At 44.3% G+C, this 26,613-nt stretch overlaps 1 protein-coding gene across 1 annotated transcript in view; it reads right to left on the reverse strand.

Moving 5' to 3' along the window:
- The window catches only part of Ralbp1 (ralA binding protein 1), a 45,007-nt gene extending 18,711 nt beyond the window's left edge, over positions 1 to 26,296 (reverse strand). Inside the window, exons 1-2 of the mRNA XM_059278189.1 lie at positions 26,160 to 26,296; positions 264 to 560 (exon numbers count right to left, since the gene is read on the reverse strand). Coding sequence (XP_059134172.1) covers positions 264 to 507 — 244 coding nt within the window. The 5' untranslated portion in view covers positions 508 to 560; positions 26,160 to 26,296. The remainder of the gene's footprint in view (positions 1 to 263; positions 561 to 26,159) is intronic.
- Between the last annotated feature and the right edge of the window lie 317 nt (positions 26,297 to 26,613).

The following is a 26,613-nucleotide window of genomic DNA, read 5'->3' on the forward strand; positions in this document are numbered from 1 at the left end:
TTGGGATGCATGATGTGAAATTCCCAAAGATTCAATAAAAACTATTATTATTATTTTTTTGTTTTTGTTTTTGTTTTTCAAGACAGGGTTTCTCTGTGTAGCTTTGCGCCTTTCCTGGAACTCTCTTTGGAGACCAGGCTGGGCTTGAACTCACAAAGATCCGCCTGCCTCTGCCTCCCAAGTGCTGGGATTAAAGGTGTGGGCCACCACCGCCCAGCTACAGATTTTTTAAATAAATAAACAAAATGAAAACCAGTACTTACTCCTTTTTTCCTTTTTCTTAAATTTTCCTTTTTTCTTCCCATGGTCTTTCTCATCATCAGACACTATATCCGGGGGCTCATGGAGGATGTCATGAGGAGGCGAGGGCTCACCCGTCCGGTACAACCCAGGAAATTTTGTAGGGCTGATCTCCTCAGAGCTGGGGGTCCGGGTCAGCCCGCTGCCATGCTCCACCCTGCGGTGTTCACTAGGGCTGCTGGTGGGGGGCAGGAAGCACTCGGTCATGCTGATGCCCTGACAAGAAAGGGAAGCGGTCTTCTCTGTTACCTATCCATCACCTGCATGGAAGAAAGAAAAGCATCAGCACACACTGCCCAAGAATCAGAACATCACAGACACCAAGAACCCTGGTCTTCTATCACAAGGTACATCCCAGATTCTCGGAGCTCAGGCACAGCAGGTGAAAACCAGAGAGTCTCAAGAGAGACACAGGTACCTGTAATCCAAGCAGTCTGAAGCCGAGCTACAAGTCTAAGGCCAGCTTGAGCAACATAGCAAGTTTCAGGCTATCTTGGGCTATAGAGTAAGACCCTGTCTCAGACAGAACAGTACTAATAATACAATTTAAAAAAACAACTCATCTCTGGGTGTAGTGGTGCATCCCTGTAAGCCCAGCACTCAGGAGGATGAGACAGGCGGATCTGTCTGAGGCCAGCCTGGTCTATATAGTTAGTTCTAGGACAGCCAGGGTTGTGTAGAGAGACCCTATCTTTAAAAAATAATTTTTAAAAAGAACTCATCAATGTAAAGGGCTTCATTTTAATTGTTACTCAACATAAGACCTTTATTTTTAAACTGCACTCTATCCAATCAATCACCAATAACAAATTACAAAAGTCATATAACTATACAAGAACAGTTCATATATGTCATGTTATTAGCATTTACAATGGCTGAAATAACATTTAATGACTCACATAACAGCAGCTCACTAACTGTAATTGTATGTTGTTTGTAATCAGATAGTTCTTGTGTCGAGTGTGGTGATATTTTATTTGTGCACCCCAATAAAGTTAATTTAGAGATCAGAGGACAGAACCGGCCACTATATTAAACGTAGAGGTTAGGCAGTGGTAGCACATGCCTTTAATCCTAGCATTCGGGAGGCAGAGACCCATCCAGATCTCTGTGAGTTCAAGGCCCCACTGGGAACAGTGCCAGACATGGTGGCACACACCTTTAATCCCATCACTAACCACAGAGATCTGGAGGTCTGTATAGACAGTCAGGAAGTGATGTAGCTGGGCGGAAAAAGAACGTAAGATGGCAGAACACAGAAAGGTGTATATAGGCATGGGTATACAGGAAGTAGCTCTCTCGCCTGAGGATTTCCTAGCGGTAAGAACGTGGCTGGCTTCTTTCTGCTTCTCTGATCTCACCCCACTATTTGGCTCGGGATTTTTATTAATAAGACCGTTTAGTAAGACGAATTGCTGATCTATTCTGTATGGCAGGGACACTGAAAGAAACAACAGCTCACTTAATCAACCCCCCACAGGAAGTGGTTTCACTACGAGAGACAAGCATAAGAAATGTTCAAGTTGGCTGCTTTTCCTTTTCTAGACAGAGTACACACAAAGTACTTTGTTCAAATGCTGTGATGCACACCTGTCACCCTAATCCTCAGAAGTCAGAGCCAAGGAGATTCCAAGGTTAAGGCCAGGCTGGGCTAGTTCAAGGCCAACTCCGGGCTGTACAGTGACACACTGCCCTTAAAAACAAACAACAAAGTCCTTTGATTTATTTATTTATTTATTTATTTATTTATTTATTTATTTATTTATTTATTTTAAAGACAGAGTCTCACCATGTAGCCCTGGCTGGCCTGGAACTCACAGAGTTCCTGCCTCTGCCTCCTGAGTGCTGGAATTAAAGGCATGTCCAACCATGCCTGGCTTGGTTTTCTTTCATTTATTGGTATTTCTTTCTCATGTAGTCCAGGCTGGCCTCAAATTCTTTATGTGGCCAAGGATAACCCTGAACTTCTAGCCCTCCTGCCTCTACCTCCCCAGTGCTGGATCACAGGCATGAGGCACCAGTCCTGGCTCTTGGTCATTTTTATGGTATGTAAATTAGATCTTAATAAAGCTTTAAAAAAAAAAAAAGCATCAGTAGCCCTTCCCTGGGTAAGTCAGTAGTCTCTTCCCTAGTAAGCCACTCCGTCCACTACCTACAGGCCCTGGCAACTTGAATATACCTATCTGAATTATATTCACGTATCTATCTGCCTTGCTTACTTAGTACAACCCAAAGCACCCAAATAGTCAAATGTCTACTTAATAAACTATTATCTGATAAAATGAAGAAGCCACAAACCTTGCCCTTAGCTTTCAATTCCAGTTCAGAAAGAAAAAGAAAAAGGTTGGGGGGGGGGGGCTTTACAGGAGTTCCCCAGGCTTTGGGAATTCGTATAATTAAAACAGTTAGCCTACAGGGAAATCAGTGGCTATTTATAAAGAGAAAAACTAAGGCTCAGAGAGCTTAGGTAATGTCCCTAAATCACACAGCTAGATAAAGATAAAAGACGCATTCTTTCCACCACAGCTCCCTCATACACACTTATGAAAGCCAGTAGGAGAAGAAAAGACACAAACAGGAGTCTATGGGACTTAGGAGAAGCTGGGGACACTGGTCCAAACACAGCAGCTCCTGAAGCACAAGACGGGGAGGGGGTAGTAACCTGTAACTCCCAAACTCAAGAGGCCAGGGCTGTTGGGCAGCAAGCTCCAGGTAACCAATTAATGCAAGAGCTATGAGCACAGCCGAAGGGCAGGAAGACCTGCAGACAATGCCAGCTTTTTTTTTTTTTTTTAAGATTTATTTATTTGATGTATACCTGTGTGAGAAAAGTGTCTATGCATGTGCATGAAATGCATGTAATCCCCATGGAGGCCAGGAGAGTCCATCAGATCCCCTGGAACTGGAGTTACAGGCAACTATGAATTACCCAATGTGCTTGCTGGAAACCAAACCTGGGTTGTCTGCAAGAGCATCAAGTGCTCCTAACCACTGAGCCCTCCAGTCCCATACAATGCCAGATTTTGACATTCAATCCCCTGTGCTCCTGAAGTATTTGAAAATTATACCTACATTTACATATAATCCTGGCTTACTGTTATTTTTACTGTTTCCATACTAAATTTTCAAAAAAATAAGAGTTTTGTTCATAAAACCACAGCTGCCTTGTAAAGCTATCCCAAAGAATAATTAATTTATACTATGGACTAAGTATGTCTCCCCCAAACCCCTCCATAGAAATGTCACCTCCAAAGTGACAGTATTAATTAGGAGCTGCAATACTTTGGAAGGGCCTATGTCATTAGGGCCCTCACCAACGGCAATCTGAATCTTCAAGGACTGAAGAGCTCAGGTCACTGTTTGCTGCAGATCCCAGCAAGCAGACCCAAGACACTGACTCGGAAGCCGGAACTGGCTCTCAGACTGCCCGGCCTCCCCAGCAATGAGCAGCGCCAGTGCTGGCCTGTTAGCACTATGACAAGACATCTTGACTCAAATGCAGCTGGAAAGAGCTGCAGTCACAAGCAGATATGAACGACTGTGGGGGTTAGATATGAAAGAAGAACAACGTGCTTCATCAGAAGAGAGCCGCAGAAAACTGGAACTCCACAGCTGAGTAGAAGAGAAAGAATTCAAAAGGTCTCTATGCAGTAAATTTAAGTATAAATATCCAAAGGCAAGATAATAAATAACAGACCCCAGAAATTCCTATTTCTAATGCAAAAGGAAATCTGGTATTTTTCTTAATTTGAATAGAATTTATACATCTTCCTCCTAGTAAGACAATTAAAAATTCCAGACAGCAGATTTTTCAAAAAGAAAATAAAATGGAAAGAAGACAGGCCGGTTAAGAACCTAAAGACAGATGAGACCTGGGGTGACCTTCCCAAGCTTTTGTCCCTTCTTCCATCCTCCCCCCTTTTCTCCTCTTCTCCCCATGGTGGGCACCGCCCCGTGTGTGTGTGTGTGTGTGTGTGTGTGTGTGTGTGTGTGTGTGTGTGTTAGCCAAAGAAAGAAGTCTTACAGAATTTACATGCTTTAGCTGGGAAGAGAGATTCTCCATTGGTAAGATGCTGTCATAAGACCTGCCCCTAGGCAAGTCTGCAGCGCACTGTCTTAATTAGTGACTGACAGGAGAGGGCCCATCCCACCATGGGTGGTTCCACCCTGTACAGGTGGTCCTGGATCCCATAAGAAAACAAGAGGAGCAAGCCATGGGGAGCAAGCCAGTAAGCAGTGTTCCTCCATGGCCTCTGCGTCAGCTCCTGCTTTCAGGTTCCTGTCTTAAATTCCTGCCCTGACTTCCTTCAGTGATGGACTATTACCTGGAAGTGTAAACTGAAATCAACCCGTTCCTCCCCAAGCCGCTTTGGTCATGGTGTTTTACAGCAGCAACAGAAACTCTAAGACCACATTATAACAAATTCTTAAGGTATTCTTTACAGAAGAAGCTTGCTGTGTCTCGGGGTTGCAAGGGATTTGGTTGTGTTCTTTCAGGCCTGCTGTGAGACGGTACATCATGTTAAGAGAATACATACAGGGTAAAGACACTCACTCACACCATGGCCAGAAATCAGGAGAGAGGCAGGAGTGGCTGCGATCCTACTACCTACCCCTTGGGACAACCCAACTTCTCACTAAACACCATCTCTTAAAAGCTTTAACACCTCCCAAATAATGCCAACCTAGGGACCAAACCTTAGGAAACGGGTTTCTGAGGAACCCTCAAAAATCTAAATTATAGCATAATCCAAACCAAAAACATACTGAGTTGTACAGTTCACAAACGAAAGTATACCAGTGGTTAATAAAGTCATGGAAAAAAGCTCTATATCACTAACCATCCAAGAAATGCAAATTAAAATATCTTAAGCTATCATAGTCATCATCTAGAATGGCTAACATTTTAAAGGAATGACAATTTCTAACTCTGATGTGGATTTGGAACACCCAGAAGTCTAAATACTGATGGAGTGTGGGAATGTAAAGGGTTTTTTGTTGTTGTTTTTTGTTTTTTTTTTGGTGCCTTTCCTGGAACTCACTCTGTAGACCAGGCTGGCCTCGAACTCACAGAGATCCTCCTGGCTCTGCTTCCCAAGTGCTGAGATTAAAGGCATGCGTCACCACTGCCCAGCTATCTTTAAATAAGTTTGATAGATCCACTGAGGTAGACCTTTACTTTGCTGATCAATCTGTATTTAGGTGAGGTTCTAAAACAAGCTGTCATCCAGGTACTGAGAATTTAGAAGATGTAGGGACTGTGTAAACAGGTGCATGAGAGAACATTCTGCTCTGACAGGCATATGGACTAGAGTACACAACTGCTAAAAGTTATCAAATGTTGTATTTCATTGAATATAAACTGTAAAGAAGAAATAAAAAGACCATAAGTATTTGAGGAGTTATTAAAAAGATGGCCTTTCCCTCCCAAAGGTCTGTATTCTACTCCACACACACTTAGAACAGGTATGTCTAATTCCAGGGAGTCCCGTGACAGAACAAGCTCTCTCCAGAGAGAACTGAATTTACGATTATCAGATAAATGTTTAAGAACGCTTCTCAAAAAAAAAAAAAAAAACCAAGCCACACATTACCTTTCAAGTAGTCTCTCTGCTCTTGTACCAGTTAATCAGCATGAAAGACAAGAATGCCCAGTTATGCAAAGACAGAGAGAGCAAGGTAAATACAGAACAAAGAAATTACGATTACTAAATTTAAATCTCATGTAATGAGCTTTCAAAAACAATCCTACTGGTTCACTAAACACTGTTCAAACATAAAGCTTATTCTAGAAAACCTGTTAACACCTGGCCGTGGTGGCACACGCCTTTAATCCCAGCACTCAGGAGGCAGAGGCAGGTGGATCTCTGTGTTTGAGGCCAGCCTGGTCTACAGAGTGAATTTCAGGACAGCCAGGGCTACACAGAGAAACCCTGTGTGTGTGTGGGGCGGGGGGAATCAACAGTTTGCTCAGCCAATTACAAGTTAACTGATTCAATTTTTCATAAAAGCCTGTTATTAGTAAGTATTACCCTTAAATACACTAGAAGCAGCTTTTCTCTTTAAAGGTTTCCTTTTCTAAATGAATGATTAGGTGTGTTTGTGAGAGTGAGAGAGAGGTCTAGGAGAGGAAAGGGGAGAGTGTGGTCAGAAGCATCAGACCCCCTAGAGCCAGAGTTACTTACAGGCAACTATGAGGCCCCTGACAGAGGAGTTGGGAACCAAGCTCAGGTCCTCTACAGGTGCAGCACGTATTCTTAACCACTAAGACATCTCTCCTGCTCACTTTTTCTCATTTTCATGGTTCTTGAAAATAATCTATGGGGCTGGAGAGATGGCTCAGAGGTTAAGAGCACTGACTGTTCTTCCAGAGGTCCTGAGTTCAATTCCCAGCAACCACGTGATGGCTCACAACCATCTAAAATGAAATCTGATGCCCTCTTTTGGCCTGCAGGTAAATATACAGACAGAACACTGTATACATATATAATAAATAAAATAAATCTATAAATTAGAAGTCTCTAACCTATCTACCAGGGATCTAAATATTGGTTTACCAAGGCCTTGTATATTAAACATTAACTAATATGACTCTAATGTTTCAGAGTATTATTGGGGCACTTTTTGTGTGGGTTTGGTTGTTGCTTTTCTGGATCTTGTTCTGTGGCCCACCCTGGCCTGGAGCACAGGTTGATCTTCATTCCTGCCAATCAACCTGCCGAAGTCTTGGGTCACCCTTCTCAGGAATGCCTGTTTCCAAATAAAGAAAGGAGACTGTCCCAGACTAAGACAGGCTAAATGGTAAAGCCGTTAAAGTGTTTCTAACAACACGCACACACATGCACCCCAACAAAGCGTTTCATGAAACTTCTGACAGGAAAGTTTCCTGTGGGCAGGGGAGCTGTGGAAGCAGCTAAAACACAAAAAACCAGGTCCAACTTGCTAACAGCACTGCAGCTTAAGGACATTAGAGTAGTATCTTAAAACCTCTGGTCAGTTCCAAAAGTCATTCCAGAATACAGGTAAACGGAGCTGTTTTCAAGCAGGACCTCAAGAACCTGCTTCCCACATGCTTCCCAAGAAGGCCACAAAACCCAGGCTGCAGACTGAGCAGGAGGAGACTGGTGAGTCCAGCTGGAGAGCCCCCAGGGGAGGCGGCGGGAAAGCAAGCCTGAGCCCACCTAGTCCACAGACACATGAGAACCAGGGACTTGGCATACGTGTGCTGACATGTGAAAGAACCGCTGGGGCTGCAGGTAACCGTGTTAAGAACAGAGCAAATAAAGCAGGTGAAGTGAGACACAACCATCACCTCAGGGCAAGAGAGAAACCCAACTGCAGCCACTGCCTGCCTGTGTAAAATAGCTGTCCAGTCATGACAGTGAGTGCTGACTTAACCAAACATGGGGATCTGCCACAGTAGGGGACCGGACTGGAGCAAAGGTAAAGAGACAGGAATCTCCACCTGACAATGTCCACCAGGGATCTTTAAAACCAGCGTCTCACGAAATAGCAGTTTAAGAGATGACCATGGGAGTGCATACCTGTAATTCCCAGCCCTGGGGGAGGGGAGGGCATCAAAGCAGCTTTGGCTATGTACACAGCAAGACCTTGTATCAACAACAACAACAACAAAAAAGAAAGAGAGAGAGAGAGAGAGAGAGAAGAGAAAAAGAGGAAAGAAAGAGAGAGAGAAAAAGAAAGAAAAAAGAGCAACTTAAGTATATTGAGATGGGAAAAAATTACAGAAGAAATAGCTAAAAGAAAAATCCTACAACTGGGAGGTTCAAGATTGAGGCAGAGGCAGGGCGGTGGTGGTGCACGCCTTTAATGCCAGCACTCGGGAGGCAGAGCCAGGCGGATCTCTGTGAGTTCGAGGCCAGCCTGGGCTACCAAGTGAGTCCCAGGAAAGGCACAAAGCTACACAGAGAAACCCTGTCTCGAAAAACCAAAAAAAAAAAAAAAAAGATTGAGGCAGAGGGGCTGGAGAGGAACGTATACTTTCCTCCTCATTAATAGCAACTAATAACAGACTAACGAGCAGAGAGAACTGTTCTCAGTGTAAAATCAACCTAAGAAGCTACAATCTACAGAACACATGTCCTGTGGCTTATGTGGAAGTTTAAATGCTGAGGGTCCGGATATTAGATGTTGAAAACTCAACAAGAGAAACCAACAGCACCTGACACCTGGCTCAGAGGTTAAGAGCACTGACTGCTCTTCCAGAGGTCCTGAGTTCAATTCCCAGCAACCACATGGTGGCTCACAACCATCTGTAATGGTATCTGGTGCCCTCTTCTGACCTGTAGTCATACATGCTGTATACAAAATAAATAAACAAACAAACAAATAAATAAATAAATATTAAAAAAAAAAAAAGATTGAGGCAGAAACACTGTTGATTCTATGTTCTGGTCCCCAAGATGTCCCAGGCTGCCCTTGCTGGAAGTCATGTAACTGCCATGTAAGCTGTACTCATGCTAGATTTATTGTGCAAAGGGATATAAACAAAGCAGCAAAGGTGAAGGTGAACTGGGTGACTGCCTGAGGAAACGGCCCAAGCTTCCCAGGATACTGCAGCCATGGATGGCTCTGGACAGAGGCTCTTCTTCCTTCAAGGGGGGCCACACGGGGACACGAGCCTGTCCACAGCTTTCCATCTGGCCTGAGGTTGGTCTGAGGTCTGCTGCAGGAGCTCCTGCACAAGCACACATCACTTCCTAGCTATCCTTCCTAATGACTTGGATTCAACTTAAAAATATAACAAAATCCATGTTTCACAGAAGAAAAAAATCATAAATCTTTTAAAATAGGTGAAACGTGCTCTAGAATATAAACACTTTGTTAACCTTGAAGTGGGTCAGAAATAATCCTGCAGACTGAGCAGCATCGAAGAGTCTCCCATGATCACATGTGTAAAGCATATGACAACACATTTACAGGGGAATAATTCCTCATGAACATCCCTACAGACCAATTATTATCTAATTGAACTGCTATGCAGTTAATCCTCTCAAATCTGTTAACGTCATTTAGGTGGTACTTAACAGATACTTTACCCGTTTAGTTTTTTCCTTATAAATCGTTAGCCTTAATCTCTTACTTAGCTTTTTCTCTACCCCCAGGTGCTTATCCAAACAAGTAAACTTTTAATTAGAGTCCCCACATGTGACTCACAGAAAATCCCTGAGCTACATGATTGTTTCCCGCACAGCTTCCTAGCATCCTGAGGCAGAGTAAAATAACATGCCTAAAGCAAGCCACACAGGTAGAAATCATCCCAACAAACATGACACTCTAAAATTACAACAGGTACCAACGTATACTTTCCTCCTCATTAACAGCAACTAATAACGGACTAACGAGCAGAGAGAACTGTTCTCAGTGTAAAATCAACCTAAGAAGCTACAATCTACAGAACACATGTCCCGTGGCCTATGTGGAAGTTTAAATGCTGAGGGTCCGGATATTAGATGTTGAAAACTCAACTAAAGAAACCAACAGCACCTGACACCTGCAGCTACCGCCTGCAGAAGGGAGCAAACGCAGCCCTGTATACATACTGCAGCCTGCAGAAGGGAGCAAGTGCAGCCCTGCATACTGCAGCCTGCAGAAGGGAGCAAACGCAGCACCCCACATTGCAGCCTGCACAAGGGAGCAAACGCAGCACCCCACATTGCAGCCTGCAGAAGGGAACAAACGCAGCACTCCACATTGCAGCCTGCAGAAGGGAGCAAACGCAGCCCTGCAAACTGCCGCCAAGACCAAAGAGTACTCAGGAAAAACCCGCACTGGGCTCCGCCTGCAAACAAAATCAAAGTGCCATCACTAGCTCGGTACAGAAGACAAAAGGACCTCCTTTGGAGAAAAGGGGGTGTGTGTACATGTATGTATGTGTAATAAGCAAGGGGCTGAAGACATGGCTCAGCAGTTAAGACTTACTGCTCTTCCAGGAGAACTCAGTTTGGTCCCCAGCACCCGCCCCAGGCGGCTCAAGGGATCTGAAGTCTCTGGCCTCCTTGGGGACCTGCATCCACATGTACATACCTAACGCAAACACACCCACACATAATTAAAAATAGTAAAATAGGCCAGACAGTGGTGTCGCACACCTTTAATCCCAGCACTCAGGAGGCAGAGGCAGATGGATCTGAGTTCTAGGCCAGCCTGGGCTACAGAGTGAGTTCCAGGACAGCCCAGGGCTACACAAGGCTACCCTGTCTGGGAAAAACCAAAAAGAAAATAGTAATAATAATGTTTTTAAAATGTAATAATTATCATCACCAGGAACTAAACAGTGAAGATTTTTTATTTGTTTTTGTTTTTGTTTTTGGAGACAGGGTTTCTCTGTGTAGTTTTGGTGCCTGTCCTGGAACTCACTCTGTAGATAGACCAGGCTGGCCTTGAACTCACAGGATCTGCCTGCCTCTGCCTCCCAAGTGCTGGGATAAAGGCGTGCGCCACCACTGCCCGGCACAGTGAAGCATTTTTGAAGAAATATCATACCCTTCTAGGGGAGATCTCTTACTGACACAATGTTATGATCTCATATATTCTCAAGTAAACTTGAAATTTACATTTCACAAGGAGAGGATTAAAATACTTTAATAAAAATACAATTCACATTACTGGTTAGACTAGAACTGGATAAAATTATCTCCCTATGGTTTCCCAATAGTGCATCGAAGTACCCCCAAGGATAACCGCAAAGATCTGAGGCAGCTACGGGCATCTCAAGTCTGAGGGAAAGACTGATCACAGCATCTGTTGGGTACTGCACAAACCTAGTAAAAGCAGTTCCTTTCCAACAACAGGCTGTCCACATGCCTCTTAACGACTCTGCAAATACTCGTTTTCTGGGGCAGTATGACAAAAACAAAAAATAATACTCTGTAAAAATGAACACAGAACCGGAAATGAGACAGTCTGACCTCACAGATTAAAGCTGTAGTCCCACACACACATGAGCCACTAGAAATTTTAGCTATTCAGAATGAAATGAAATGTTTTTACTTCAACTTAAGTATATTACTTTTCAAGCAGCTACTAAGGTGCTGAGACCCTGTTATAGTCACAGGATCTGATTCTAAGGATCCTGTCGACATCTGAGTCTGAGGGTATCCAAGTGCTTTCTATAAAGCGATATATTATTGGCATATAATATATGCACATCTTCCCATGTAATATAAAGCAGATTCTTACATTTTCACCACTCATGACTCCCTTCTCAAGACATTTTTATATAATTCCAGGTATATAGGTATATTACTGATAATCATAATGGAATTCCTTTTAAAAGGGTGAATGTGCTTGTCCACAAACCTGATGCCCTGACCCACACAGTGGAAGGAGAAAACTGACTCCCATAGGTTGTCATAGGCTGTCTCTGAGACACCAACCCTCTCACACACAACAAATCATTTTCAAGCTTTTTTGGGGTGTATACACAATTTTACCACATATTAAAGACAAAAGCAATTCTGCACACTAACAACATGGATGTGCTTGTTTATTTTTGCATAAAGAATCAAATCTTGGGGCTGGAGCAACAGCTCAGTTTGTTAAAACACTGGCTGCTCTTCCAGAGGATCTAGGTTCAATTCCCAGCATCCACATGGCAGCTCACAACTGTCTGTAACTCCAGTTCCAGGGGATCTGACACCTTCACAACAATGCATATAAAAATAAAGTTAAATAAATTATTTTTTAAAAAGAATCAAATCTTGAATAAACATTTGATATTTATGAAACTCAAGTCAGTAACTCCAGCAACTGTGTGTGGAGGGTACATGTATGTGTCATGCTGGTACACACACACATATGTGCACATCGGTTAGAAGACAGTCACTCTCCACCATAGTTTCAGGCCCAATTTTTAAAATCAAACATTCTGAAACAATAAAATCCAAGGATGTACTGCTTTGATATTTACATGTTGAAAAATGATGGTAGGAAACCATTAAAAGTCTTCATTTCCAGTAATGAAATCATTAAGTCTCTCTAAGAGCAGAAACTGGGCATACACAATAAAAACACTGCAGTTCATAACACACAGTAGTCCCAAATCTGAGCAGAGGTGTTTTAAGAGGCATTCACTAACACTGCATGGTGTGACAGCGGGCAAGGTGCAAGGTGAACACCTTTGTTGTTCAGAACCCAGGCTACAGTGAAGTCAAAATTCAACATGAGCAAGCGCTAGCAGAAACAATTAGGGTCCTTACCCACTGATTCTGAGTGAACGTTGGGGTGTCTTACGTTCAGAAGCCTCTTCCTGCTGCAGGTTTTCTAACTCCACAGCCAGTTCCACAGCCCAGTTTAAGGAGCTCTGCTGTAAATCTGACTCACAATACCTAATGCACATAAACAGTTATATTCTCAAAGACTTACTTTACTTGTACTTATGTCTTCATGAGTATGTCTGTTTGTAGGTTTGTGCACACGTGAGTGCAAGTGCCCTCAGAGTCCAGGAGAGGGTATCAGGTCCTGGAGCTGGCATTACAGGCAGTTGTGAGCTGCCTGATGCAGGTGACGGTCATGGAACCCGGGTCCTTCCGGAAGAGCAATAAACACTCCTAACTGCTGAGGCATTTCTCCAGCCCCATTATAATGTTTTGTTTGGGGAATAATGACAAGAAACATCTGCTCACGTTGTACTAACACAATGTTTTACACCCAGTGGGCTGAATCCACAAATGTGAGACTTGTAAACAGAGGGGCCAACTGCATATTTGGCTGAAGGCACCCATCACAGAGTATGGGAGGCCACTATTGATAAATGAGCTTAAGGCAAAAGTTGTGATCCAACCAAAACAGCAGCTTATAATTGGCAGATGGATAATGTTTCTTTCTTTCATTTTCTGCAGTGATGTCACCAGTGGTCTCCTGCTCCTGTAAATGACCTCCTCGCAGGTTCCAGTAAGCAACCCCAATGAGAACCATTGGGTCACAATCAAGAGACATGGAAAACGAAGAGGGATAGTTGAAAAGAGAAAAAGGATCACTGGGAGAGAAGGAGACTAGAGTGACCGGTACACGTGGGGTCAAAACACATAATATATGGTATGGAAATGTCATAATGAGACCCACTGTGTATAATTAATATGTGCTAAGAAAGCATTAATAAACTAATGCTAAAGCTTTAAACTAAAAATACAAATTACATTATTTCCATCTCACCCAGACCACCATCAATTTATACAGAAATTGGAAAATGATAAGTTAGGCTGGTAAACAAAGAGGATTTCGAGTCTGGAAGATGTAGGTTCATTACATTTATTTACTTGTTTACTTATTTATTAATCTGTGTATGTATATAAGTGTGTGCATGCCATGCTGTATGTATGGTCATAAGGCTTGGCAGCAAGTATTCATCCACTAAGCTATCTTGTCAGTCCATAGTCTAGATTCAAACCTCAGCTCCCTGAGCACAGCAGTGGGTACAAGTCCCAGAACCTTTGTGCTCCTATCTATACACAATGCAAGTATACTAAACTATCTGGAAATACAGATCCCACATCTAAAAGTTTGAAAAGGAAAGGGTTTCACTGTTCTTTCATTCCCTGATTTTTCTCTTAAATAAGCAATTCTCAACCTACGGATCACAACCCTTTGGGGTCGTATATCAGATAGCCTGCATATCAGATCGTTACACAACAGTAGCAAAATTAGTTATAAAGTAGCAGCAAAATAATTGTATGGTTGGGGGTCACCACAACATGAGGAACTGCATTAAAGGGTCGAAGCATTAGGAAGGTTGAGAACCACTGTCTTAAATTGTTTTTTAAAGACAAGGTCTGGGGGGAAAAAAAAAAAGGCAAAGTCTCATGTAGCCCAGGCTGGCCCTGAACTTGCTATGTGGCTGAGGTTTGTCTTGAACTCCTGGATGCTCCTGCCTCACAATGTATGCCTCCATGCCCAGCTGTGGTAGTTTGAAAGAAAATGGCCCTATAGGCTCACAGGGAGCAGCACGACTAGGAGGTGTGGCCTTTGCTGGAGTGGGTGTGGCTTTGTTGGAGGAAGTGTGTCACTGGGGGTGAACTTTGAGGTTTCAGGAGCTCAGGCCAGGCTCAGTGGCTCCAAGTCTCTTTCTGCTGCCTGCAGATCCAAATGTAGAATTCTTAGCTACCTCTCCAGCACCATGTCTGCCTGCACGCCGCCATGTTTCCCATCATGATGATAATGGACTAACCTCTGAAACTGTAAGCCAGCCCTAATTAAACGTTTTCCTTTATAAAGTTGCCGTGGTCATGGTGTATCTTCACAGCAATAGAAACCTAAGACACCAGCTAATTTTTTTGCCTCAGACTCCTAAGTACTGAGATTACAGTCACGTGTCAGCTAAAATTAACTTTATGTGCATATTCGTGTGTGTGTGTGTGTGTGTGTGTGTGTGTGTGTGTGTATACATATGCACACGGAGGCTACAGGTCAACTTCAGGTGTCATCCTCAGGTGCTGTCTGCCTTTTTTTTTTTTTTTTTTTTTATTTTAAAGTAAGGTCTCTCACTGGGGCCTGGAGCTCAGCAGTTAGGCCAGGCTGGCTAGCCAGTAAACTCCAGGGATCCTGTCTCTGCTCCCCAGCAGTGGGATCACATGTACACACCACCACACCCAACTTTTTTATGCGTTCTGGAGACTGAACTCAAGTCTTCACACTCAGACAGCAAGCACCTTACTGACTGAGCTGTCTCCCCAGTCTGGAAAATTAACTTTCAATGAAACAGAAAAATGAGTAAAGGATAGTATTCTAGTTAGCTCTGTCAGCTTGACACAGCCAGAGTCACCTCAGAGTAAAGCCTCAACTGAGGACATACCGAGGTCAGATTGTCCAGTGGGCAGGTTGTGGGAGATTGTTTTAAATATTAACTGATGGAGGGCCTGGCAGCCCACTGTAGACAGCACTATCCCTAGGCTGGTGGTAGTCCTGGGCTGTATGAGAAAGCTCACTAAGAGCAGGGCATGGTGGCGCATACCTTTAATTCCAGCACTTGGGAGGCAGAGACAAGTGGATCTCTGTGAGTTCAAGTCCAGCCTGGTCTACAGAGTGAGTTCCAAAACGGCCAAGGGTATGTAGAAAGACCCTGTGTCAAAAAAGAGACAAGGAAGGAAGGAAGAAAGGAGGGAGGGATCTGTCTATACAGACAGACTATACAGAAAGACTGTGTCACTTAAAGAAAAAGAGTTAAAAACAAAAGCCTAATGGAAAACATTAGGACTCTGCCTCACCAAAAGGTAACAGCAATAAAAAGACAGAAATTGTTTTTAAATTAATGAAATAGAAATTCTGAAGTTCGAGGTGCTGGAGATGGAGAGAAGGCTCAGCAGGTAAGTAAGAGCACCTGCTATTCCTGCAGAGGACTCAGGCTCAATTCCCAGCACCCACGTGGATTCAACATTTTTTTAGTCTACATAAATTCTGAAGTTGAAAAGGATAGTAATACAAAGAAAAGTTCATTAGCGCCAACAATTAATTGATCTAGGCACAGCCTAAGGAACCAGTGAATGTAGATCAACTCAGACAGCTAGGGCTGTCTCCTGATCAGAAAGAAAAAAAAGAATGAACACACCTTTAATCCCAGCACTCAGGAGGCAGAGGCAGGCGGATCTCTGTGAGCTCAAGGCCAGCCTGGTCTACAGAGTGAGATCCAGGACAGCCCAGATTGTTTCACAAAGAAACCATCTCAAAAAATAAGGGAACAAGCTGGGCGGTGGTGGCGCACGCCTTTAATCCCAGCACTCGGGAGGCAGAGCCAGGCGGATCTCTGTGAGTTCGAGGCCAGCCTGGGCTACCAAGTGAGTTCCAGGAAAGGCGCAAAGCTACACAGAGAAACCCTGTCTCGAAAAACCAAAAAAAAAAAAAAAAAAAAAAAAAAAAGGGAACAGAGCCCAAGTGGTATGTTAAAGAACATCATGAATTTTTGCCAAAACACACATTACAGACATCCTAAAAGAAGAGAGGAACAGAAAGAATATTTAAGAAACAATGGCTCACACTTCCCAACTTAATGAACACACTCAGCTCCAAACAAGATAAACCTGCATAGATCCACATCAAGACACAGCCTCAGTAGTTAAAGGGCAGGCACAGTCTTCGAATCAATGATAGGAATTACTCAAACAATGACAGCTGACCACATCAGATCCCATGAAGACCAGAATGCAGAGTAACATAAAGAATTGAAAGGAAAAACTTCCTCATTGGACATGTGACACACTCCTGTATCCCAGCGCCCAGGAGGCTAACACAGGAGGACCACAAACTTCAGGTCAGTCTGGACAACACAGACAAACCCTTTCCAATAAATAAAAGTTTTTTAAAGAGATAGCAAGAAGTGGGTGGTGGCGTACGCCTTTAGTCCCAGCACTCAGCACTCAGGAGGCAGCGGCAGATCTCTGTGAGTTGGAGGCCAGCCTGGTCTACAGAGGGAATTCCAGGACAGCCAGGGCTACACAGAGAAACGCTGTCTTGGAAAAAAAAAAAAAGAGGGGGTGGGGGACGGACAAGAAATACATACAAACAGTAACCAAGAGTGCCAGAAACTAAACCACCTCTTGAATTTATGTAGTAAGTGGATAACGGGTAACTCCATTGAAGAAGCATGACAATTATAAATGTTTATGCATCTAAAGATACAAAACAAAAACTAACAAATTTGAAGGAAGAACTACTTCAACAATTGGAGACTTCCAATACTCCCACCTAAGTAATAATCCAACCAGAACACAGACCACTTAAAAACCTATCACCCTCCAGACATCTAACAGAACATTCTGCCCAACAATAGTCTACCACAAATTATGGGAAACATTCTCCAGTACAGGTCACAAAGCAAGTGTCAATAAACTTTACAAGAATGAAATCATGTGAAGTATGTTTTCTAACCACAATCAAATAAAACTAGCTGTCAGTAACAGACAAAACACTGAGCATGTAGAAACTTAAAACTTACATAGAAATCAAGCCATGCAATCATCAAACTAAGAATGCCACTGAACACCCAGAGCTGACATCATACTTAATGATGAAAGACTCAAGTTCTCCTCCCAAGATCACAAACAAGACCAGGTTTGCTCTTGCAACGTCATTCAACTCTGCACTAGAAATTCTTGCCTGGAATTAGGAGAGAAAAAGACTGAACAAATAAGAATTATAAATAAAGGAAGTAGCAAAATCCCCTCTATTTGCAGAAGGGCAGGACCTGACAGAAAACTCCAATGAATGGAGCAATGAAGTTCAAAACCTTAGGAAGACAGAAACCAGTTGTACATTCATACACGTTAGTAATGTACAGCCATTTAACAATGAACATCACAAAAAATGAAAAGGAACAATTTCATTTGCAATAACATACAAAAGAGTAAATAGGAGTAAATTTAATCAAGGAAGTAAAAGGCTTGTACAATGCTAACTATAAAGCACTGCTGGAAGAAATTATACACAGCTTATGAAAAGAAGTCTCTGTTAATAAACACAGATTTTTTTTTTAACTCTATGTGGGTTTATCCAGAAAGAATTTCATTGTAAAATGTCATGGCCTTTTTTGCAGATATCTCACTTTCATATGAATTTGCAAGGGGCCCACGGTAGCAACAACAACCAAAAATTGAAGAGAAAAAAAAAAAAAAAAAGGAACAAAGTTGAAGAACTCATTATTTCCTGATTTTTTTCAAAAATGTACTATAAAGCTGGAATAATCAAAACAGCATGTGGACCTGAAGACAGCTCAGCACTTAAGAACACTGACTGTTCTTCAAAGAACCGAGGCTGAGTTCCCAGTACCCCAGGGCAGCTCAATAACCATCCTATCTCTAACTCCAGTTCCAGAGGATCCAACGCCCTCTGTGGTCTCCAAGGGCACCAAGCACATATATGGTGCACAAACACACGAGCAGGCAAAGCACCCACACGTAAAATAAAAATATCTGAGTCTTTAAAAAAAAGTACAGGTTACCATGTAGGGGTTCACAGGCTGACTGATGACTCAAGCTCACAGTCTAGGCATAAACCCATGCATCTGTGGTCAAACGGTTCCAATAAGGATGTCATAACTATCCAATCAGAACAAAAAAAGGGAACATGGCCAATTGAATTACTACATGCCATAAAGAGACCCCTATCTCACACTGTAAATTATAAGACTCCAACTCAGATACAGGAACTAAAACAATACAATTATAAGAATAAATATTCGCCGGGCGGTGGTGGCGCATGCCTTTAATCCCAGCACTCAGGAGGCAGAGACAGGCGGATCTCTTTGAGTTCGAGGCCGGCCTGGGCTACCAAGTGAGTTCCAGGAAAGGCGCAAAGCTACACAGAGAAACCCTGTCTCGAAAAACAAAAAACAACAAACAAACAAACAAAAAAAGAATAAATATTCAAAGGTATTACATCATAAGTGTAACAAATAACACAGGTAACTTATAAACCAAAATATTTGTGACTCAGAAGACTCAAAGTGAAGACAACCAGAGAATGAGAGAATGTTTGTAAATCATATAGTTTATAAGGGTCTTGTATCCAAAATATACAAAGAACTCTTACCATTCAATAAGAGACAATCTATCAGACAAGAGATTTGAACAGCTGTTTCTCCAAAGATATACAAATGACCAACAAAGACATGAAGAAAAGATATTCAAAAGCATTAGCCACGGGGAAAATGTAACTCAAGTCCACAAGGGAAAGAAAGGAAACAGCAAGTGTTGGTCGTGATGAGAGGCACTGGAGGCCTGGGCTGTAAACAATGGTGCGGCCCCTGGAGGAACTGGTTTGCAGTTTCCTAAGACCCTAGCGTAGTCACCATGTGATCTGGTTCCTGACTGCACTTCTTATATCAAATGTAATTTTTCCCAGTTCTCCAGACACCAGCTGGGTGCTCTGTAATTCAATTTAATTCTGACAGTATCGTCAAGAGTTAGTGTCAGACTCCATAATTCCAAGTGCTCAGTCCCACAGGCAGCGCTCACTTGGGATGTCAGTCACAAGCCCTATCTATACCACCTCCTGTATATCTGACTAAGCAGCTATACAACCAACCGTGTTCTCACAACTTCCATCTCAGGTGCACTTACGTTACGCTGGAGGTCAGAGAACAAGTTCATCCTCTCCTTCTACCCTGTGGGCTTCAGAAATCAAAGTCAGGTCATCAGTCCTGGCCAGAGGCACCCTCCCCGATGACCAATCTCACCAGTCCAGGTTTAGTATTTTGTAAGAATATTTTTATACTTTTTATACATCTTGGGAACATACTTAACTCATATTTACCAACTTGTGGTAGTAGATGTCATAAATTAACAAGCAGCCAAATGAAGTCCCTACAAGGTTGAGAAAGAAGGGCCCCCAAGTGCAGAAGCCTCTGCCCTGTGAAACTGGGATGCAGACCTCCCCTAGTACAAGGACGTATTCAGCAACCCAGAATCTCTCCGAACCCCACTGCTGAGGGGTTTGTTTGTTTTAAGATTTTAATTATGTGTCTCTCTGGGGGGAAGGGGGTTTGCGCACATGAGTGCAGTACCCAATGATTCCAGAAGAGGGCATCAGATCCTCAGAGCTAGAGATACAGGAGGATGTGAGAGCTGTTTGGTACGAACACTGGGAATTGAACTAGGGTCTTTTACAGGTGCAGTATGTGTTCTTAATTGCTGAGCACTCTCCCTCCAGCTGTTGAAGGGCTTTTATGGAGGTCTCATTTCAAAGGTATGATCATCGGCCACTGGTAACCAAACACAATTTTTGCAGCTTTCCCCTCTCATCCTACTCCCAACTAGGACAAAAAAGTCCAAGAGTAAATCGTGTAGTTGGTTCATCTGGCAAACAGCTCCCAGCCTGAAGTTATGCCTGCTCCCTACCCTCCTTCTGAGCAAATCATTACTTCATTCACAGAAACTTAGCATGACTGAAAGAGTTAAGCATGTGTAAAGGTAAGACCCCTCCCCCAGTGGGTTTGTGGAACAAAAACAGTTCCAAAGCCTCCATCTACTGTATTTTACTATGCACACCTACAAGTTTAATGAGATTAGTAACAGTAAGTAACAAGTACGACAAGACACTCTATCAGTAGAGCCAGAAACCGAGAGGGCTACTGTGGCCGTTTGAGTGAGAAATGTCCCCACAGGCCCATGCATTTGAACACTTGTCCCGGTTGGTGTCAGAAGTACATCACTGGAGTTTATGGCCTGACCCCCGCTTCAGCTCACTCTCTTTGCTCCTTGTATGTGGCTGGAAATGTGATCTCTCAGCTTCCTGTTCCGACCATCATTCACGTCACTTGCGGCCACACCTCTCTGCCATGATGAACTCTTACCCCTCTGGAACTGTAAGTCAGAAACTCTTCGTCCCAGAAGTTGCTTTTGGTCATGGTATTTTATCACAGCAATGAAAGGTAACTAACGTGACCACAAATGAGTATCGGGATGCTCAAGCTGTCTATCTGGGGCTTTATTCAGAAATGTTTCCAAGTGTTGGCACCGGCTACCATACCCATGATCCTTGTACGAGGTGAAGGCAGTAATGGATGATCACCTGAGTACATTGACATTAAATTTCTGAAACGGGCAATCAACAGGCACAGAAGTAGATGAATGGGTAAGCAGAACAATGAGTGACTGCAGACAGGTGGCAGGCTTTGGAGGAAGGAGGGGGTAGTAATGACAACGTTCTAAAACTTAATCGTGTTATCATGGTCACACTAAAAAACACTGAACCGTTAACTTTTTAAAAAGCTAAATTTGAGTTGGGAAGATGGCTTGTTCCCTAAGCTCCTTGCTGTGAAAGGATGAGAACCTGAGTTCAGTCCCCCAGAACCACTAAGGTTGGGTGCAGCACAAGCTCTAAGCACCCTGCTGGGGAGGCAGGAGGACCTCTGCAGTTTGCCATCCAGCCATCTGTATCAACCATCTGTATCAGGTTCACAGAGAGTCCCTGCCTCAAAACATAAGGTGGAGAGCCACTGAGGGAGACATCCAAACTCAACCTCCGACCTCCATAGGCATGTGCACGCACACACACACACACACACACACACACACACACACACACACAGGAAGGTTATTTCATTACACAGGAATTAAGTTTCAGAAAAGGCATTATTTTCTAAAGTAGGTTCCAGTCTTCAGCATGTTGAAATCCCTGCCTTGACCTTCACCACCTCCTGCTGCCCACTCCAGTCAGTGCTGGGGGCCGTGTCAATCTGCTTTCTCTATCTCTGACCTCTCGCCTCAATGAAGTTTCTTCTTCACTTATCCTACCAAACTGCCACAAATTTAACCCAACACACTTCTAAGAATCTTTATCAAATTCAATGACTTTCTATTTATCAAACTCAAAAGAATCTGATAATGCTTATTCTGACCAACTACTCAGAGCATTTATTATTTTTTAATTATGTACCCAGGTGTGGTGGCACACACCTCTAATCCCAGCACTCAGGAGGCAGAGGCAGGGGATTCTCTTTGAGTTCAAGACCAGCTGGGTCTACACAGTGAGTTCCAGGACAGCCAAGACTACACGGAAAGACCCTGTCTCAAAATAAGAAAAAAAGGTGTAGGTTAGTTTGGATGCCCCTGGAGGCCAGAGGTGTTGGTTCCCTCCGGAGCTGCACTTACAGGCAGTTATGAACCACTCAACATGGCTGCTGGGAACCGACCTCGGGGCCTCTGGAACAGCAGCGAGAGTTCTCAACTGCTGAGCTGTTTCTCTAGCCCCTACTCAAGAGACTTTCAAGTAACGCTTTCATCTTTTTGTTGGTGCTGATGTTTATTTTGTATTTTGAGACAAGTCTTGCTATCTGGTCTCAAACTTCCTGCAGAGTCTCCCTGGTACTGGGATTATAGGTACCAACCCCACACCTGACAGGGCTTTCCTCTTATTTTCTTTTCTGGAGTTAGTTGTGAAGATAGTAGCCTTCACAACCACCCTCTCAGCTGGACACAGTGATTCACACCGTGAAGCCCAGCACTGAGACAGCTGAGGCAGAAGGAGCTCCTTCTGAGGTCAAGGCCAGCCTGGACTACAGAATGAAACCCTATCTCAAAAAAACTTTAAAAAAAAAAAAAAAGACCCTCTTTTGGCTTCTATGACATTTCATTATGGATGCCTCGACATCACCAAACTTTCTTTGTTTTTGGTTTTTCAAAATAGGGTTTCTCTGTAGACCAGGCTGGCCTTGAACTCAGAGATCTGCCTGCCTCTGCCTCCCAAACGCTGGGATTAAAGGTGTATGCCAGCACCACCTGGCCAATCAAACATTTTTGAATGTCACTTTCCATCACATCCTCCTCTGTCTGAATTTAAATGGTCTCTGGGGTCTATTTGTAGAACTGATTGCTGTTGGCAAACTCTTCCCGTGGGTGGTCTCTACACAAAGCTTCAGCTACCACTTACAGTACACTGCGAGGGGACTGATGAGAAGGCTCACCCTAAAAAGACGATACAGCGTGCTGACCGCTCCTACACACACACACACACACACACACACACACACACACACACACACACACACGCAAAAACTCGGAAGCAGATGATTCTCCCTGGAGGTTCACAAATAACACCCACTCAATAAGCCAGAAGCCAACATTCAGTTCCTCCTCACACTTACTCCCCTTCCGGAATTCTCTGTCTCGGATATCTTATCATTGTTTCTCAAGGACCCAGGATGAAATCACAGTCACTGTATCCAATTATTTCACCCTCAATTTCCAATACCAATCTTTGCTAAATCCTATTCAGTGTATTCTCCTAACTTTTTCTGCTTTCGGTAATCTGAGACTGCGTTAGTTTTAGACCCTATTTCTCACCTCAATTATTGACAATAACAAAGACTTTCTAAAGCCTTCCTGTACTCAATTTTATATAGCCTCCATACTCTGAAATCTACACTCTACAATTCTAGAGTGATCTTTCTAAAATGAAAACGGTATGTTTAAACCCACACATTGTATTATTACCTATAGTGAGGGCACTAAAATCCTTAGCATGGCATACAGTTTTTGAAGGTTCATCAGTACAGCCTCATCTTCTGCTCCCTCATCCACAACCGACGCTACAGCTACAGAACCAACTCACCTGTCTGAAATGTTCCAAAAAAGTGCTCATGTTTCCTACTTGTCTCTTTCCAACCCCTTCAGCTTTAAGTTCCTTTTCTAATTAATTTTGCTGGATCCCTAAGGACATAACATTCATAACAGGATTAAACACTGGTTGGACCGGCATAGGTTGGCCAGTCTGCCTGTCTCTCCCATCCCCATCCCCATCCCCTTCCCTTCTCGGTTCTGTTTCAATGACTCCTATTTGCTTGCAGGACAGAGCTGAAATTGCTGATGGTATACAGACGATCTCCCCAGTTCCATGTCTCACCACCACCAGACCCAGCTACCCAGCTATACTTGAGGTAGGTAGGGGTGTGTGTGTGTGTGTGTGTGTGTGTGTGTGTGTGTGTGTCCCCTCGAAGATGCTACCATGTAGTTAGTTTTACGTGGTTTTGCATACACTATCCCCTATGGAACTGCTCCTCAGTTCTGTGGCTGTCCAGCTGTTTTCACAATGTTAGATATCTTCCCCTGGGCATTCTCAACCCACGTTTTCATCATCGTTTACGCACGGCTCTTTTCTAACTACTGCCCTCTTCCATAGCTTCTCCCTTAAGAAAAGGAGAATTACCTCTTGTATACATTCACAGAACCCCCATATATTCTACAAAGCCCTCTTAGAAACATGTTGTAGTTTGTGGGCTGACTGCTGTAACACAGTGCTTGAGTGCTTTCCTAATGTGTCCAAGACCCTGGGTTCACTCCCTAGCATGTATGGGTATTGTGTGTGTGTATAAAACAAAGTATTTTATACATACTTATGCATTACTTGTTGACAATTCAAGAGATACACCTGACCATCTGAAAGCAGGTGGTCTTATCCATTTTCAAGTTCTCTTCACTTGGCAGAGAACCTAAACACAGTAATTTTTGTATTCTAAACAATCTGCATTTTCCCCCATGTTCTGTCTCACATATACGAGCATACATTCTATCAGGGGTTTTCTTTTTGAAAGAAAAGAATAGCTAGACATGGTAGCACACGCCTTTAATCCCAGCACTCAGAAGCCAGAAGCAGGAAGATCTCTGTGAGTTCTAGGACAGCCTGGTCTTAGGAAGGTTCTGGGGGACAACCAGAGTTACACAGTGAGATCCTGAACCTCTCCCCAATAAAGAAAAAAACAACAGAACACACTTTGGGACAATGTTCTGAACTAATCTCTTCTTGCCAAGCAATGGACTGTGCAAATTAACTGCACAAAATAAAGTTAACATTTGCTTTAAATTTTTATTATTTTTAGTCCCGGGGAACGTGTGCAATTACCTGTGGAGACCAGAGTTGCTGGATTTCCCTGGGAACTGGACTTACAGGCAGTTGGGAATGGCCTGATGTGGGTACTGGGAACTGAACCCTGGTCCCAATGCACACTTTTTAAAATACCACTTCTTTCTAAATTATGAAAAAAAAATGGTCTCTGTAAATTTTACTATGAGAAGCCACCTTTTGTAAAGACATCAAATTCAGTTACCTTACCTTGTGTCTAGATACTTTGTTTAAAAAATTATTTAACAGTGGCTACTATTAAACCAATCTATCTCTCTTGGATCTCTGAGACACTGAGAAGTGGGAACCACTGTACTGACTCCCAATGCCTATTAAAGCCAACACCGCTGACGACAATTACTCATTTCGGGAAAGATACTCAGGATCTTGACATCACCAAGGTAATCCCTACTAGAGAAAGTGATGTGACCTTTTTCATTCGCGGTCTTGTTTCTTCCTTTACACGTGCTGGCAACCTGAACACCAAGCCAAATATGGGCCTATTCCTTATCATCACTTCAATATTTTGTGAATAACTCCCAAGTATGATGGAAGGCTACCCAAAGCACCACAGCGTTGGCCCACACCCATTCCATGAAAACCACTGAGGCTGGGCAGCGCAGCACCTCAATGCCCACATGGTAGCCCTTCTGTCACGAGCACAGACCTCCCACGGAAACGTCAGTGATCTTCAAGAACCATACTCAACCTTAGGGTACGCATGCTGCCCTCTCCAGAAGAACGCTTGAAATACTCTACAAACTTGAACCAGCACTACTACTTCAGAAGACTGGGAAGTGGAAAATTTTGTCAAACCTGTTTCCCAACGACATATTGTAAAAGACGAAAAAGAAAGCTGGCCTCGATCAAGAACACCACCGTGGCCCAAAAACACTTGAAAATGCGTTGAGCATGGAGTTCTTGAACTCCAGACCTGGCCGTCCATGGCCACTGAAACTGAAGCAAGGACCTCTGCAACCAGGAGCGCCCCCTGCCCCCAACACCAGCCCCGGGCAACAGCAGGAGCTGTTCCCCGACTCCACCCCGCAAGCACGGGGGACAGGTGGGCATGCCAGGTGCGACTCACACACCGGAAGGCCAGTCCCCCGGCGCAGCTCCGGCCAGGTGTGGCCGGCAGAGATGCCCCGCGGCCTGGAAGCTCCTGGAAGAAACCGCTGGGTTCCCAGCTCGCCCCTGGCTCCAAGAGCAGCAACAGGACACACCCGGGAGCACCCAGGGAGGCCTGTCGGGCAGGCGGCGTGACCCACCCACCCCCAAAGAGCAAGCTTGCGGGGGTGGGGTGGGGGGGTGGGGGGGGGTGAAGCCTGCCCCGAGAACATAAGGAGCGGCAGCCACGCCCCCCACCCCCAACTCCAATTCCGAGCCCAGGATCCCAAGCCCAGCAGGCTGCCTGACAGGCGCGGGCGCGAGGCCCGGCGCGCGAGACGGCTCGCACGGGCACCGCGCCGCAGCGCCGCGACCCCCGCAAGCGACCGCTCCCCGCCACTGACCAGTGCCTGCCGCCCGGCGACCGTCGGCTCCGCTGCAGCAGCCGCCGCCTCCTCGCACTCACGCAGCCGCCACGACCGCCGCCTCCTGCGCTGCCCCCCTGGCCGGCCGCGGGAGCCCCATTCCCACCCCGCCCAGCCTCCGCCTGTTTACAATGATTGGGACAGAACAGGACGGGCCGGCCCAGCGCGCACGCGCACTCCCTCCTCCCGCCGCAGCCGGCTTCCCGGGTCCTCGGATTCTTGACTCCGACGGCTAAGACCGTCCTGGGCTAACGCCCCGTGCCCTCGCGCGGGGCACGCCGGGAGTGGTAGTTCTAGGAACCCCGACACCCCGCTGCCTGAGGCCCGTGCCTCGGACGTAAACTACAACACCCAGAAAGCACCACGCCTCCCGGGGCTGGAACTCGCTGGGGAGACAGGGAACCCGCGAGAGGACGTGCCAAACGCTAAGGCT

The sequence above is a fragment of the Peromyscus eremicus genome, chromosome 13, assembly GCF_949786415.1.
Source record: "Peromyscus eremicus chromosome 13, PerEre_H2_v1, whole genome shotgun sequence".
Lineage (NCBI taxonomy): Eukaryota > Metazoa > Chordata > Mammalia > Rodentia > Cricetidae > Peromyscus > Peromyscus eremicus.